The 17,500-nt window shown below is 47.2% G+C and overlaps 1 protein-coding gene across 1 annotated transcript in view; it reads right to left on the reverse strand.

Moving 5' to 3' along the window:
- fras1 (Fraser extracellular matrix complex subunit 1) overlaps nucleotides 1–17,500 on the reverse strand; it is a gene marked incomplete at both ends in the record, with an annotated part of 186,542 nt that overhangs the window by 129,328 nt on the left and 39,714 nt on the right. Inside the window, 2 exons of the mRNA XM_080531535.1 lie at nucleotides 429–521; nucleotides 1,903–2,010. Of these exons, the coding sequence (XP_080387661.1) occupies nucleotides 429–521; nucleotides 1,903–2,010 (201 nt within the window). The remainder of the gene's footprint in view (nucleotides 1–428; nucleotides 522–1,902; nucleotides 2,011–17,500) is intronic.

Raw genomic sequence — 17,500 nt, forward strand, 5'->3', positions numbered from 1 at the left:
CACTTTCCCCCCCATCACCAAACGACAGAAAATGTAAAGCCTCGAGGAGCCCCGTGTGACCCCCCTCCCTACATCCCAGAATCCCCTCTGACACACAACCCAGCTTTGTAAAATAAAGCACTTGAGAAGGAAGCGACACCGATGGAATCCCAAACCGAGCCAAAGTGCCTTGTTAGCCAGGCGGAGGGAGAGGGGTGACCCAACACAAGATGTCTGCCAAAACCAACCACCCCAACAAACCAACCAGCTCTACCTTTCTGTGGGAGACTAACAGCACCAAAGCGGAGGCGAACAAGAAAGCGATTGTGCACGACACAGAGGGAAGAGAAGAGGGAGGAGGAGTGAAGGGGTGTGGGGAGGGGGGGGGGGGGGGGCGAAGGTGAAGCTTTTCTCTAGTTTTTGACAGAGGCCTGCGTCACTTGACTCACCCCATAGATGGATCCCTCATGCTGACAGGAGCCCTGGGACTGGGGCAGACATTCTGGACAGCAGCGGTTGGGAGGGATTCTCAGACGCTCCCCCTGGGAACACAGGCAGGATTCACAGCATGGATGGAGGATGTGAATGGAGGATGTTGGGAGGAAGAGGGCCTGTAGATGTGTCTCAGCTGATGGTCTATTCTCTAGTGCAATACTTTTGAATGCAGTACATGGGGGAAAGGGGCATTTGAGATTGAAATGTATTATTTAGGGTATTTATTTTCTTTTTCTTTTGATATTAGCAACTAGTGGAAAAAAAATCAAAAGGACGGAGAATATGAAGAATATATAAGATATATTTCAAGGACTTGCGGTAACTTCATACAGGACCCCTTTGAAAAACGAGATGATGATATCTCAAGCGATTTAAGCCTGTCAACAGAATTTCAAATACATAAATAAATAATATCCAGTAGGGCTATAGAGGGGGGGAACTAAAGCAATATCTTCTGTTTGTTGAAGGACAATATTAACAATATGGTAATGAATGTACACAGGAGAGATGCGCTGTTGTAATTGTAATTCTTTTCAAACTTTTGCTTGAGTTTTATGCAAACCATATTTGTCTCCTGGTTAATCGAAAAAACTATAAAAACCATGGAAATTCGCCGGGGAGAGAGAGAGAGAGAGAGAGAGAGAGAGAGGAGGAGGTCTTCTAAGAGCATTACAAATGGAGAGGACTCATGGCTTGGTGAGCATGGCTGCTCGTTTTTAATTAGCACTGGATTGCTGGCCGGTGGAGCAGAATTCATTGGACAGAAAGGATGGGATGCCATCATGGTGTCAGGCTTACATCTGTATAATGTTCCTCGACTGTATGGAGAACAGGTGGGGACATTGCAACAGGGGGGGGGCTGAGATTAGATAATGATGTTTAATGAGTTATGAATGTTGGTTCACTGAGGGATACATTTGTTGCAGTCGTTCAGTCATTAATCTATTCATTCATTTATCCATCCATCCATTCATTCATTTATCCATCCATCCATTCATTCATTTATCCATCCATCCATCCATTCATTCATTCATTTATCCATCTATCTAATCATTAATTCATTAATTCATTCATTTATCCATCCATTCATTCATTTATCCATTCATCTATCCATCCATCCATTCATTCATTTGTTCATTCATTCATTTGTTTATCCATCCATTCATTCATTTGTTCATTTGTTCATTCATTCATTGGTTTATCCATTCATTTATTCATCCTCTCACTGTTATTAAATCTCATCAACTCCAAATCACTTCCCATGTTTCTAATCATCCTTCGTGCATCTACAGTACGCACACTTCTCTTGTCCCTTCTTCTTTTTCTTACCACCCACATCCATCCATCAATCATTCCATTTCAATCAGTTTGACTATATATATATTTCTTCTTTTCCTGAGATTGAAATGGTCTTGTGGAAACTCTCACCCGCTGGAAGTCACACTTGGGGTTTTGGCAGTGGGAGGGTTGGCAGATGGCGATGTCACTGTAGCACGTACACTCCTGGCACGAGTCTGGTCTCCATGATGTGTTATTCTGCAAAACAATAGGAATCATTCAAGTAAGTAAGTTGAAGATCATTCTCACAGACACTGTCACAACAACACCATCTCTACAGTGGCACCATCTCTACACCATCTATTCAGTGGCAATTGCATCAACAGCGATGGTAAACAATGTTTTCTAATGGTCAATTAATTGATATTCACAGCATGTTTGGAACTATTCTAAGTGATTGTATTGATATTCAGGACTTTGCAAGTCACACACACACACACACACACACATTCAGATATATCTTTCATAGTAACATCACAGAAACCTATTCAGAGTACAGACAGTGCTTGAAGCTTGGAGACGGAAACAAGAAGAAAGAAGTCAATAAATGATGTTGGACACGAAGGACAAATGTGAACTAAATGTGAATCTAAAAAAAGAATAACTGTTTGTGATGTTACTATGAGAGATATACCTGAATGTGTGTGTGTGTGTGTACATGTTCATGTCTATGATCCCTTCACCTTCTAATCTCACCCAGGACCAACCCCCCCCCGAGTTCAGACATGAGCGACCCAAACAGAGCTTATCATTACTCTGTCACTTAAACCAGGGACCAAGGCTATCTCCCCCTCAGGAAGAGACCGTACCAGCTTTAATCCTTACAAGGTCCAATGAAGAGGTCCGGTCTCTAGCCTCCACTAGATGAAGTACCAGTCTGTGGAAAGCCCTGCAGCAGTGTCTCCCCACAGACCACGTGTTCGACAGAGGGCAGAATGCCCTGAAGCAGCAAGACTGTCAGCACCAGCAAGTTGGATTTGACCGAATAGACCGGAAACATCTTTAGGGAGGAAGTAAGGGAACCAGTTCAGGACCTCTCTCGCTCTCTCCGCTAAAGCTACGGCAGGGGAAACATTATATGACCTATGACTATAATGTGTTTGGAGTGCGGTGAGAATTAGAACCCTGGGAGGAAAATGAATGATTAAAAATGTCGGGCTATTATTAAGTATAGCCGACGGCATATCTGTTATTTTTTTCGATTCATAACACCCACAGTACCTACGAAATCCCATATGTCTAGCTTAGAGCCTGAGCTAAATCAATACTCATACCCATATACTGAAATATATCCTTTTACAGTCCGTAAATGGGATTTAGCCTAGCAATGAATCACGCACCCTGGCAGGAATGTCTACGGACAGCCGTGTTATCGAGTGGCCATTTTGAGCGAGTGATGACAGTGGCGTCTTGCAGTGTGGCACCTCCCGAAGTGGCACTAGACACAGACGTCTTAATGTGGAGGAGTCGATAACTCAGACTCAGGTAACACCTGCTCTAAGATCAGCACTTCCTACACCTGCCCTTACATGTGCCATTAGATGATCCTGAATCAGTCCTTACAGAATAAGCACTACTGTACACTCTCAGAACCAAAGGTACTACCTACGACCATACAGGGCTTCTGAACAACCCTTTTGGGTTCCATGGAGAACCCTTTTCAACAGAAGGTTCCGAACAGAAGGGTCCCAAAAGGACCACATTGAACCACAGAACAGTGTTCTTCCATAGGGATAGCCGAAGAACCTATTACTAGGATACAATAGGAAGTATCATATCAGGGGGTGCCATGTAATCGCAGGGTCTCCAGGGTTCGAATCCGGCCGCCGACATATCCTGCATGTCATCCCTCCTCTCTCTCCACCCATCTTTCCTGTCAATCTCTACTGTCTCAATCCCAATAAAGCAGAAATGCCCTATAAACATTCATGTCAGGCTTCAAAAAGAAGATTCTTTGAAAGAACAAGTATGTGTCAGGAACATTATAGAGGCATGCAAATAACAGGCTCTGATCCATTAGGAAACTCTGTCTGCATAAATGCAGAACGCTCCCCGGGAGGTTGTGGTGGTGGAAGTGTAAGGTGGGGGGGATCCCTGTGTTCGCTATGTGTGCGTCTCTGGAATGAATCCCCCTCAGGGCAGATGAAATGATATGTGACATCCAATATCTAGGAGCGGATATTTAGAGCGGAGATATGGAGATGTTTTTGAGATGAGACGCTTTTTTTTTTTTTTTTTCGCAGGGCTTTCACTGTAAACACAGTGGGTCTGCCAAAGCTATTGGGAAGAGAAAAAAAAACGGGAGTTCGGCACATGACAGAGGTGCGGCGGTTCTTTCCTGAACTTGCTGACTGATGGAGCCAATGTTTAGATTCCATCTCTGAATTCCTAAACAGCAACAACACCTATTCAAAAGAGATTGTGCGGAAAGATTGTGCGGAAACCAAGGGCACTGTAATATACCACAACAATGTTCTTACCCTCTAGGACAGGGGTCGGCAATAGGCGGCCCGTGGGCCATTGCTGGCCCGTCACCAATAATATTTGGCCCAGCAGATTATTTTGAGAATCCACTTCTTTTTTTTTTTTTTTTTTTTTAATAATAATATCGGACCGACAGTCCCACATATAGCGCCTATAATGTCCGAATAGAGAATCGAACTCCACCTGAATAATGCTTATTGTACTTTTATCCATGTTGAGAGTGAATGACACAGGGACAGACAATCAGGCAGCAAGGTGCACCGAAGCGCACTGACGCTGAACCCCTCAGAGTGAATCATAAGCAGGTGGACAACGCGTCACGGTGCTGAAATAGCCGACATACCGTGTGTGGTTTGAACAAAATAACACGAGCTCAGTAAGCCATTCAAACGTAATGTTTACGTATATGTGACTGCAACACACATATGAACAGTAACAACGCAAATTCTGTTTAATTTTCTGAAAAACATTGAAAACAAAATCGGCGCAAACAAAAAGCATCGGTCAGTATTTGCTTGATATCTGGTGATATTGACGTCACTTTAATCCACAGGCAGTTCTCAAGGTTTTTATGCATCCATCGATTCCTCTCGTGCGTCTTTATCGCATTCATTGACGAAAAGGACGACTCGCGTATAGAAAGGGAACATTGTGAGCACGGAAAATGTCTCTCACAACGGCTTTGCATTGATGAAACCAGGTAGGATGAACGTATAGTTCGCTGTCCATTCCTCTTTAAATGCCCTGTTTCCACCGTCAACTTTCCTCTTTAGACCTTTGGAGAGTGACATTATGTTTCTCTTGCTAGCAGGTTAAATGTTTGGCTAACTTCACCCGGCACGCAAACAACCAATCCAATAATAATAATGTGACCTTGTCTGGGAGGAGGGGGGAATAATTATCAGAATGAAACTATGTTACATAATTATTAGAATAAGTTAGGCTACGCTACATCGTCAGTCCACACATTTATTATTCAAAAATATGGAAAAGTGTGAAACTACGTTTCAACGTTGTTGAGAATCACAACACAAACTCGCTAATCAAGCCAAAATACTGCAACATAATGGATTGGACAGCTACCTAGTTAACTAGAACACTACTTTACATTGTTAGCAGGTTCACAAAACAAGCTGTGTTAGTTGACTAGCGATGTGTACAGTCGAAAGAAAAGTCAAAGCATTAGAACGTGTCACATTTTTAAACAATCAATTACTTAAATTAGCCTTTGATTATGTTCGGGCCCGCCATCTAGTGGCTCCCAAAAAAAATGGCCCGAGGCCAAACCTAATTGCCGACCCCTGCTCTAGGACACTTCACAGGGTGACTATACCAGAGTTTTCTGCATCGAAAATGAGGTTTATTACGGTACACACAACAGCACTGCTGCTTTCGTTTCTGGGATACTCACACTGTGAAGCGTCCTAGAAAGTAAGAACATTTTTCAAGTCCTATCCTCCTAGATGAGCTGATGTTTTTCCCATTTCCATTTTTCAAGCTGGTTTCTAGCATGTCGGGTACGCTCTGTTCTATTGTAATACACTGTTGTTTCTCACCCTAACGAATGCCATTTCAACAATGAATGCCATTTGCGGTGATTCACCATATCACAGTGCCAAGACAGTTTTACACACCATTTCATCATGCTGTGCCATTGCCAAAAAAAGAATCAGGCCTCAAATGTCAAAGTGTCAGTCCGTCTCTGTAGCCAGCGCTAGTGGGTCGATAGAGACACTCATCTGTGGTAGAGTGCACCACCTCGACACACAACACACTCTCCGTCCTGTGGAACATATGGTGGGAGGATGGATGCCATACAATGACATTTTAATTAGTGTGTTCAGTGGAGTGAGGGGAGTAGCATGTCTTGCTGAACATGCTTGTGTGGTTATCTTGTGTGACGGTGGTGTATGAGAATATGGGAGTGAATGTGCGTATAGTGTGTGTGTGTGTGTGTGTGTGTATGCGTCTGTGTGCGTCTGTGTGTGCGGGTCTGTGTGCGTGCACATGTGTGTGTGTGTGTGTGTGTGTGTGTGTGTGTGTGTGTAGTGTGTGCTGATACGGGAAGTCTCTGGGGGTGATGCAGCACTGGGAAGGAGACCCTGGGAGTTCCAGAGATGACAGAACAGAGCTGTACTGCAAACAGAGACAGGCTCCATAGACTGCAGCATCAGAGAGGGCTGCACTCTCTCTTTGTAAGGAGAGCATAAGACACACATTTTGGATCCATTATGACGATAAGACGTAAAGAAACATATCGTGACGTTAGAATTATAAGGTTCTATCTCCATTTTTGTCAAAATTGATTTTTTTTTTTACATAATCTGATCCATTAGGTGTTTATTAATGCCTGTGTGGTGTTATTTTTTAAATGTTTAAATGTTTTAGTTAGTAATTAATAAAATACAAAGGTTCCATCTCACGAAACATAATGGAATGTAAAAACGTTGACGCTCAATATCTCTGAACTACCCTAAACGGAGATAGAACCTTCTAATTATAAGCTCACGATATCTATCCATAAAAAAAGACTCAGAGTTAATGAAAGCAGTCCTGAACAAAGCTTCCCAAAAATAAGACATTAGAGAAAAAAAATCTCTGAGAGAAATTCTGAGAGCACTCAGGTGCACTCTCACTCTCAAGTGTTTATTTGTGCTGTAGGAAGAACAGGCTGCCCTTCTTCACATCTAGAAGAGCACATTCTCAGCTCTTCTGTAACACAACACACTCAATTCCTGAGTCTCTATACACACGTTCAAAACACAGCTACCTCTGACCCTCTCTAAAGAATCCATACGTCCTAATAAAGCGTTTAAGAGAACGACCATGACCATTTTAGATATGTGCCCTCCTGACTTTACTGGGTGGCGAAGTTATTGGAGTAGAATGTGTGTGAGTGTGTGTGTGTGTTCCTCCAATGGTCAGGGCTGGAGGTGAAGCAAGCCAAGTGTGCCGTACTCCATGAGCGCCGCAGTGGAGGCAACCGCTGGTATAAGGCCAAGAACGACAAGCCCCCCACCTTTCTTGTAATGGGCCAACCCATCAGGGTGTATTCCCGCAATGAGACCTACCCATACCTTGGCCACAGGTTTAACATCGCTGGCGAGTGGAGCGAGCAGGTCGAGGAGCTCACTACAGAGTTTCTCCATCGTCTCCACCTGATTGACTTGTCCCCCCTCCCCATCCTCATGAAGCTCCAGGCTGTGAGAGAGGTGGCTCTGGCCAAAATCCAACACCTCTTCGCCAATGTGCACATCCCTCTCAAAGCACTGAGAGAGATGACGAACAGAACTGTCCAGCTGGTCAGAAAGTGGGTGGGCCTCAACACACACTCCACACGGGGCATGATCTTTCTCCCATGTGGAGAGGGAGGGCTGGGAGTCCCCAATGTTGAGTGGGCCTACATAGCCACCAGGCTAGCCCACCTGCTCCATATGCTTAATAATGATGATGCCACCGTTAGAGAAATGGCCAGGGCCTCTCTCCTACTGGATCTACGCAGAAGGAAGATCCCCCTGGCCAGCGCACACCAGAACGACTTCCTCGGCTTCAGGAGGAAAGACTCTGGGAAACTGGATTCCCAGGCCAAGGGCTTCGGGGTCTGGTCTGACTGGCCGGATCTCAATGACCTCTGCAACCAGACTGGAGTTCAGCTAAAATGGACAGAACTTAACACACAGACTGAAGTCCCTGTCTCTGATGAGGTGATCACAGACCCCTGTGTGATTGTGAAGGCCGACATCACAACACCGCAGGAAGAGACTGTTGGACTGCACAGAGACTCTGCAAGGAGGGTTCTGCTCAGCCTGAAGCAGTCTGAGATCAGGCAGCACTGGTGTGGACTCAGACTACAGGGAAAGCTAGCCTGTTTGCAGTTCGCTGACCACTCAGTCTCACACTCAGTGTATAAGAACGTCGCTGTTGGTGAGGATGTTCTGAAATTCACCATCAAAGCAAGACTGCAGGTATTACCGACCAAGTACAATCTGTCCACCTGGTATCCCCACACTCACAGTCCATTCTGTTTAAACCATCAGGATTCACAACACCTAGAGTCCATTGCACACATAACAAATGGATGTAATGCATACAAACACCTGTACATAGCTCGTCATGACCGTATTGTGGACATTGTGTCTGATACAGTACAAAACATCTTACCATCTAGCGCAGTTATGTACAAGCATGCCAGAGTGTTACCAGAGTGGTTTGGTTTTGCCAATGACGTTTTTTCCAACATCCCAAATACACCTGATGTTATCTTTGTTGACACCAGCCACAAGGAGGTGCTGATTATAGAAGTAGGCTGCCCCTTTGACCTGTACATGGACCAGACTTTCCAGGACAAGTATATCAAATACCAACCACTACTTGGTACGATAACCAGCTTTGGGTACAAGTGCAAATTCAGCATACTTGTATTTGGAAGTCTGGGCCATGTATATAAATGCACCATGAGGGGTCTGAGAATTGCTGCAATGACTAAAAGAAAGGCCAAACAGGTTGCCAAATTTTGCTCTGTCTCAGCTATTATTGGCAGCTTGGCCGTGTGGAGAAGGAGGTGTTATGTGTATCCTTAAGTGTTCAGTGCTGCTTAGCCCCGAAATATTTGATTCCCTGTTTGTATAATATAATTTGTGGAACCAAATAAAGTATTTCAAATGTGTGAGTGTGTGTGTATGTGTGTGTGTGTGTGTGTGTGTGTGTGTGTGTGTGTGTGTGTGTGTGTGTGCGTGCGTGTGCGTGTGAAGCCTATTCGTGGGTTCAAACGAGAGAATTGGGGTCAATTCCATTTCAATGCGGGTCATATACAACATTGAAATTTGAACTCAATTCAAAACCCCTCGTCAATTGACTCGCCAAATGGGCTGTAACTGGAATGGAATTTATCCCCCTGACACCCCCTCTCCCCGCTGACATGTGTGACACATGGGATCCATATAGTAGGCAGTGGCACTAGCTCGCTACCTAGCACTGGCAATCAGTCCTCCCCAATGAGAACGTCCCTTATAGGGAACAGCCTTGACTCTCCCGATTAAACGTCTAAGGAGCCCGGACCTTATTTCATCCCCCCAGGGAAGGCCATTCTGCTGCGTCTCTGATTTAACACTTTAACTGTAAAGCTAACGTACAGTGCTAAATGGTTGCCATTCTCGTTTTCCCATTACATGTATTCCCATGACAACAGATGTCGTCCGATATTGATTTGGGACACTTACAAATGGGTTAATTTACTTTAAACACACATGTTCTGTACGAGAGGGGCCCAGAGCTGGCTTTACCTGTCGCAGTAAGACTGTTCAACTCCTCCTCCGGCTGGCTCCGTCTGGGTGGTCAGAGTCAGGCTGGGGGGGGGATGTTAAATCACACTGGACTGTTCTTACTGTATATAACGTTTCAGATGTGTATTTTATTCTATTATTCTAGTGTCACTTTATTTTGTTGTGGTTGTTTGTTATGCGAGCTGCTGTAACGCCTTAATTTCTGATAAAGTACCGACTGACCGACCGACCGACCGACTGACCAACCTACCTACATACCTACTTACCTACCTACCTACCTACCTACTTACCTACCTACCTACCTACATACCTACTTACCTACCTACCTACCTATACATTACATATTCTTCCAGGGGAGCTTAGAGCTGGCTACATTATTCCGAGTGGCAGGTTCAATTAAAGTCTAGCTAAGGCTAAATAGGCTACAGCTAAACATCAGCAGAGCCATTTTGCAGAGGGAAACACACTGGTGCTGTCAGTTGCACTACATGCACTCACCTTTTCCCTTAAAGACGGAGGAAACTGTAGAAGGCAGCTTGCCAAGTTAGCAAAGCGTAATTGAGCCAGAATTGAGCTGGCCATGTTGGGGGGTAGCCAGGAGTCTGGGGCAGAAACTAAAAGCTATTACCCAGGCAAATTCGATCTGGGGGTGCAATACATCATCAAATGGGCCAGCGGCACCGTATTGGAACGCTAGCTGATTATAAGTTACTCCAGGACAGTTGTGTCCAAACGGTGGTTCTGGTATCCCAGGGTACATGTTTGGAATACCGGATTTCATCAATGTTCTATATCATATAATGGATCGTTGCCTTGAATGTCATCTAGCAAATATACAATCATTCATAATTTGTCATATCACATTTAGTGCGCACTAAAGGCTTATGGGGCTCACACTCCGTGAGTTCAGAGTACACGGTTCTTCTGTACAGGGATGGAGGCCGAGTAGTACCACAGGTAGCATTAATATACAGTACCAGTCAAAGGTTTGGACACACTTTCCCATTCAATTGAATGGGGAAGTGTGTCCAAACTCTTGGCTGGTACTGTATATATATAATATTTATATAATATAATATAATAATATTCATCATATATACTATATCCCCTCAGAACTATTGTCCCTAATATAATACTCCTTCGATTCGGGGAAACCAGGATCAGTAGCCTGTGCCAAAAGGTTGAAACGTACTGCTTTCCTGCTACAGCTCCTGCAACATAGAAAATTAGCGCATCCTTCTGGTTCCATCGGGGGTATGGAGTGGAAGAGAGAAGTTCACAAGGGGTATGTGGTTGCAAAACGTTTCGGAACCACTGCTCTAGGAGACGCCTGCAGAGCTGACACTGCAAACATACTGGCTAAGCATACCGTATCTTAGAACACATCCGCCGGGAATGGCTCCATTTCACAATTTCGCTATTTCATATACCGGTACTGAAGCATTGTTGTACGTATAGATAAAGAGAATCACTTAGTGTGTATAAAGTTTCATCCATCAGGAGCCGCTTTAAACAAGACGCTGTTGTCTCAACCTTTTTGTATAAATAGATTTAAGAGATTTGCACAGCATGAAAACATCAGAGCAGTTTGCAAATAAACATCATAGCTACTTATTGTCTTGATTTCTTAAAACACAGATGTATCTAACAAAGAATGTGTTCAGAACTCCAACAATGACAAAACAGTGGAAGTTGACAATAGAGTCATACCAAAATACACAATTGCTCCCTCAGATGTTTAGCTAAATGTCTCCAATTAGATTTCCAGCTTTTGACCCATCTCCTTACCATATTTCCACCACAAGTGAGAGAAAGTGTTAGTTGGTCCTCTGAAAAGAGTAGAAGTGTTTCCAGAAGACAACAGCTGCGTGCTCCTGTTGAGTGAATAACTACCAGCTTAAATGCATTCAAATGTATTCACACACGTCCGTTTAATTGGTTTCTCCACAACTTCCTCCAATGCCACCCGAGCATGATTATATGCTAATTTCTTGCAAGGCAAGCTGTGCAAACTAGGAAGTTATAGTCTACCCCGGCTGAAGGACACCTAAAACTGTCACTCTGCCTCCCTCAAATAGTCACATTTAATTAAAGCTTCGGCAAACATTCAAAACCGTAAAAGCCGTAATAGATGACTTGGGCTTATTGGTGGCCTCATCAACGATTCAAGGGCCTTCCCGAGTTATCAATCATTCCTACATACCCCTATTACAGTAAGTCATCTATTTAGTCACACCGGACCTCTATGTATAGAACAAGCTGTGTGTCACTTATCATTGTTATGTTAATAGTGGCACAAGTGTCGCTCTTGTCCTCTAAGCGCTCCGCATGCGGAATGTTCATCCATTTGTTGGTCTATGCTTCCTTCAGCAGGTGTACCAAGTCCAACTTCCATCTCCATTTTTTAAATGTGCATTCGTTCAAGCAAGCCTCAAGCAGCCCCTTTCCCCAGCATTCAACCTCTTGGTGACAACCCGTGACAAATCATTGGGCGAATGCCGTCCCCTCGGCCCATAAATCCGGCCCCCTGCCATAACTGATATGCCTCTCGCAGCCAAATATCAACGACAGCTATCTAATGGATTCCTGACCAGTCAACAGATGGAGAAAGAATGGGAGTCGATCACGGAGAAAGAGCAGCGTTACAGCACCGCAGGGTCAAAGTAAGGGGGGGGGGGGGGGGGGGGGGGGGCGGGGTTCGGGGGTACTGCAGTAGAACCACTACATTATTATGACATTCTACATATGTGTGTGCTGCACCTATCCAGTTATTACATATATAATATATATGGACTTCTGAGGTGGAATGTACATGGCTTGTGGGCAGAAATAAATCTACGACGACAGTCCATTTTTCTTCGGTTCGTCGTCAATTCTGACAGGTTTTCCATTTATACATGTCTTTACTGGAAGGGCCGTAGCAAGAGGCACTGAGCTAAGAAAACCATTTCACTGTAGTTGGAGACGCGAGGTCATATCAGTGTTCTGCCTGGATTATTTTAGCTTACTGTAACTGACCTCTTTTCCCATTTAACAGAGTCCAGAATAGAAAGGAACACACCTCACAGTCCACTCGTTAAAATTGCTGACTTCTCCAGCCACACAGCAGCCTAAAACTGTTGGACAGACAGAATATTACAAGTAAGGAGAGGGAAAGCGAGAGAGAGAAAGAGAGAGAGAGAGAGAGAGAGAAAGATAGAGAGAGAGATTGAGAGCTAGAGAGAGAGAGAGAGAGAGAGAGAGAGAGAGAGAGAATGAGAGAGAGAGAGAGAGACCCCCACACAGGCCCAGATACGCCCTGGGCTCCCACTGCTCTGTGCCACCCTGCCTCCCCCCCTGCCCTGCCACAATGTCATCCATCACCAGACCCCCCCCCCCCCCCCCCGACAGCAGGAGCAGCATAGCTACACTGCAGTCCTCTCCCAGTCCTCTCCCAGCCCTCTCCCAGTCCTCTGCAGTCCTCTCCCAGTCCTCTCCCAGTCCTCTCCCAGTCCTCTCCCAGTCCTCTCCTAGCCCTCTCCCAGTCCTCTGCAGTCCTCTCCCAGTCCTCTCCTAGTCCTCTCCCAGTCCTCTCCCAGTCCTCTCCTAGCCCTCTCCCAGTCCTCTGCAGTCCTCTCCCAGTCCTCTCCTAGTCCTCTCCCAGTCCTCTCCTAGCCCTCTCCCAGTCCTCTGCAGTCCTCTCCCAGTCCTCTCCTAGTCCTCTCCCAGTCCTCTCCCAGTCCTCTCCTAGTCCTCTCCCAGTCCTCTCCCAGTCCTCTCCCAGTCCTCTCCTAGTCCTCTCCCAGTCCTTTCCCAGTCCTCTCCCAGTCCTCTGCAGTCCTCTCCTAGTCCTCTCCTAGTCCTCTCCCAGTCCTCTCCCAGTCCTCTCCCAGTCCTCTGCAGTCCTCTCCCAGTCCTCTCCCAGTCCTCTCCTAGTCCTCTCCCAGTCCTCTCCTAGTCCTCTCCTAGTCCTCTCCCAGTCCTCTCCCAGTCCTCTCCCAGTCCTCTCCCAGTCCTCTCCTAGTCCTCTCCCAGTCCTCTCCTAGTCCTCTCCTAGTCCTCTCCCAGTCCTCTCCCAGTCCTCTGCAGTCCTCTCCCAGTCCTCTCCCAGTCCTCTCCCAGTCCTCTCCTAGTCCTCTCCCAGTCCTCTCCCAGTCCTCTCCCAGTCCTCTCCTAGTCCTCTCCCAGTCCTCTCCTAGTCCTCTCCCAGTCCTCTCCCAGTCCTCTCCTAGTCCTCTCCCAGTCCTCTCCCAGTCCTCTCCTAGTCCTCTCCTAGTCCTCTCCCAGTCCTCTCCTAGTCCTCTCCCAGTCCTCTCCTAGTCCTCTCCCAGTCCTCTCCCAGTCCTCTCCTAGCCCTCTCCCAGTCCTCTCCCAGTCCTCTCCCAGTCCTCTCCCAGTCCTCTCCTAGTCCTCTCCCAGTCCTCTCCCAGTCCTCTCCCAGTCCTCTCCCAGTCCTCTCCTAGTCCTCTCCCAGTCCTCTCCTAGTCCTCTCCCAGTCCTCTCCCAGTCCTCTCCCAGTCCTCTCCCAGTCTTCTCCCAGTCCTCTCCTAGTCCTCTCCTAGTCCTCTCCCAGTCCTCTCCTAGTCCTCTCCCAGTCCTCTCCCAGTCCTCTCCTAGTCCTCTCCTAGTCCTCTCCTAGTCCTCTCCTAGTCCTCTCCCTGTCCTCTCCCAGTCCTCTCCTAGTCCTCTCCCAGTCCTCTCCCAGTCCTCTCCCAGTCCTCTCCCAGCCCTCTCCCAGCCCTCTCCCAGTCCTCTCCCAGCCCTCTCCCAGTCCTCTCCTAGTCCTCTCCCAGTCCTCTCCTAGTCCTCTCCCAGTCCTCTCCCAGTCCTCTCCTAGTCCTCTCACAGCCCTCTCCTAGTCCTCTCCCAGTCCTCTCCCAGTCCTCTCACAGCCCTCTCCTAGTCCTCTCCTAGTCCTCTCCTAGTCCTCTCCCAGTCCTCTCCCAGTCCTCTCCTAGTCCTCTCCCAGTCCTCTCCCAGTCCTCTCCCAGTCCTCTCCCAGTCCTCTCCCAGTCCTCTCCTAGTCCTCTCACAGCCCTCTCCTAGTCCTCTCCCAGTCCTCTCCCAGTCCTCTCACAGCCCTCTCCTAGTCCTCTCCTAGTCCTCTCCTAGTCCTCTCCCAGTCCTCTCCCAGTCCTCTCCTAGTCCTCTCCCAGTCCTCTCCCAGTCCTCTCCCAGTCCTCTCCCAGTCCTCTCCCAGTCCTCTCCTAGTCCTCTCACAGCCCTCTCCTAGTCCTCTCACAGTCCTCTCACAGTCCTCTCACAGCCCTCTCCTAGTCCTCTCCCAGTCCTCTCCCAGTCCTCTCCCAGCCCTCTCCCAACCCTCTCACAGCCCTCTCCCAGTCCTCTCCCAGTCCTCTCACAGCCCTCTCCTAGTCCTCTCCTAGTCCTCTCCTAGTCCTCTCCCAGTCCTCTCCCAGTCCTCTCCTAGTCCTCTCCCAGTCCTCTCCCAGTCCTCTCCCAGTCCTCTCCCAGTCCTCTCCTAGTCCTCTCACAGCCCTCTCCTAGTCCTCTCCCAGTCCTCTCCCAGTCCTCTCACAGCCCTCTCCTAGTCCTCTCCTAGTCCTCTCCTAGTCCTCTCCCAGTCCTCTCCCAGTCCTCTCCTAGTCCTCTCCCAGTCCTCTCCCAGTCCTCTCCCAGTCCTCTCCCAGTCCTCTCCTAGTCCTCTCACAGCCCTCTCCTAGTCCTCTCACAGTCCTCTCACAGTCCTCTCACAGCCCTCTCCTAGTCCTCTCCCAGTCCTCTCCCAGTCCTCTCCCAGCCCTCTCCCAACCCTCTCACAGCCCTCTCACAGTCCTCTCCCAGTCCTCTCCCAGTCCTCTCCCAGTCCTCTCCTAGTCCTCTCCCAGCCCTCTCACAGCCCTCTCACAGTCCTCTCACAGCCCTCTCCTAGTCCTCTCCCAGTCCTCTCACAGTCCTCTCACAGCCCTCTCCTAGTCCTCTCCTAGTCCTCTCCTAGTCCTCTCCCAGTCCTCTCCTAGTCCTCTCCCAGTCCTCTCCCAGTCCTCTCCCAGTCCTCTCCCAGTCCTCTCCCAGTCCTCTCCCAGTCCTCTCCTAGTCCTCTCACAGCCCTCTCCTAGTCCTCTCACAGTCCTCTCCCAGCCCTCTCCCAGCCCTCTCCTAGTCCTCTCCCAGTCCTCTCCCAGTCCTCTCCCAGTCCTCTCCCAGCCCTCTCCCAGTCCTCTCCCAGTCCTCTCCTAGTCCTCTCCCAGTCCTCTCACAGCCCTCTCACAGCCCTCTCCCAGTCCTCTCCCTGTCCTCTCAGAGCCCTCTCCCAGTCCTCTCCTAGTCCTCTCCCAGTCCTCTCATAGCCCTCTCACAGCCCTCTCCTAGCCCTCTCCCAGTCCTCTCCCAGCCCTCTCCCAGTCCTCTCCCAGCCCTCTCCCAGTCCTCTCACAGCCCTCTCACAGCCCTCTCCTAGCCCTCTCCCAGTCCTCTCAGAGCCCTCTCCCAGTCCTCTCCTAGTCCTCTCACAGCCCTCTCCTAGCCCTCTCCCAGTCCTCTCACAGCCCTCTCACAGCCCTCTCCTAGCCCTCTCCCAGTCCTCTCACAGCCCTCTCACAGCCCTCTCCTAGTCCTCTCACAGCCCTCTCCTAGCCCTCTCCCAGTCCTCTCAGAGCCCTCTCCCAGTCCTCTCCCAGCCCTCTCCCAGCCCACAGTCACACTGCCTCGTCTGGCAACGTGAGAGCTGGGAGAGATCAGAGATACGATACACACACAGACTTGCTGTTCAATTGAGAACCGCATCTATTTTACATGACAACGAACATCATTCTCTCAATTGTAGGCGTACAGTACATCATAAATAGAGAGAGAGAAATAGACAAGTCTAGGAAGAATAAGTGAGTCTAGGAAGCGTCGGTACTCTATTTTGTCGTGACCTTATTGTTGATGATTGTATTGTTGATTCCTTATTGTTGTTGCATTTTGTTATCCATGCTTTGGCATTATTTCGAAACACATTTTATGCCAATAAAGCACATTTGAATTGAATTGCAATGTATTGAACGAGAAAGAGAGAAAGAGAGAGGGAGAGAGAGAGAGAGAGCAGAATAAATCTGGAAAATAATTAAGCTTATAGAGGACGACAAGTCTGATAAACGGCAAAACTTTTTTTTCCATGGGGACACTACCGGAGAAAGCAGAAGGAAATGTTCAATCATTTACTTTCTCTGCTTCCCTGCTTGTTAGATCTAATAACAAAGGAGGTCCCTATACGCACTTTCAAAACACAGCTACTTCTAAATTGATTTCAAATCTGTCAGGAGATATTAATTGCAGTCAACATATGCAACATAGAACAGAGGATAGAACCACTATCTAGCCATTTAATATCAATATCAACCTACCCTAACCCTAACTTACTGAACTTGCTTGTATGCATGTCTTGAGATATAACATACAAGTTGCCATGTATAATTCAGCTACAGTATAATACCAAAAACTATTTCATTGGAGCTGTAAAAGGTCCCTTGTCAGAAAGGTAAATCATTCACACACACACACACACACACACACACACACACACACACACACACACACACACACACACACGCACGAAAAACACCAGCAGATGCCTTACCCTTTACACGCGGAATGCAAATGGTGAATAATGTATGTGTGTAAGTTTGTTGAATAAAGCCTTTGAAGCAAACTTCTGTGTTTCTCCTCCATCTTCTGTGTTTTCTCTTCCGTCTAGCCCCGACAGTCAGTAGAGATAGTCTAATCATTAAAGACAGTCAGTAGGGATAGTCTAATCATTAAAGACAGTCAGTAGAGATAGTTAAAGACAGTCAGTAGAGATAGTTAAAGACAGTCAGTAGAGATAGTCTATTCATTAAAGACAGTCAGTAGAGATAGTTAAAGACAGTCAGTAGAGATAGTCTAATCATTAAAGACAGTCAGTAGAGATAGTCTAATCATTAAAGGGGAATATTGTAGGG

The sequence above is a fragment of the Nansenia antarctica genome, assembly GCF_963989245.1.
Source record: "Nansenia antarctica genome assembly, chromosome: 5".
NCBI classification, from domain to species: Eukaryota; Metazoa; Chordata; class Actinopteri; order Argentiniformes; family Microstomatidae; genus Nansenia; species Nansenia antarctica.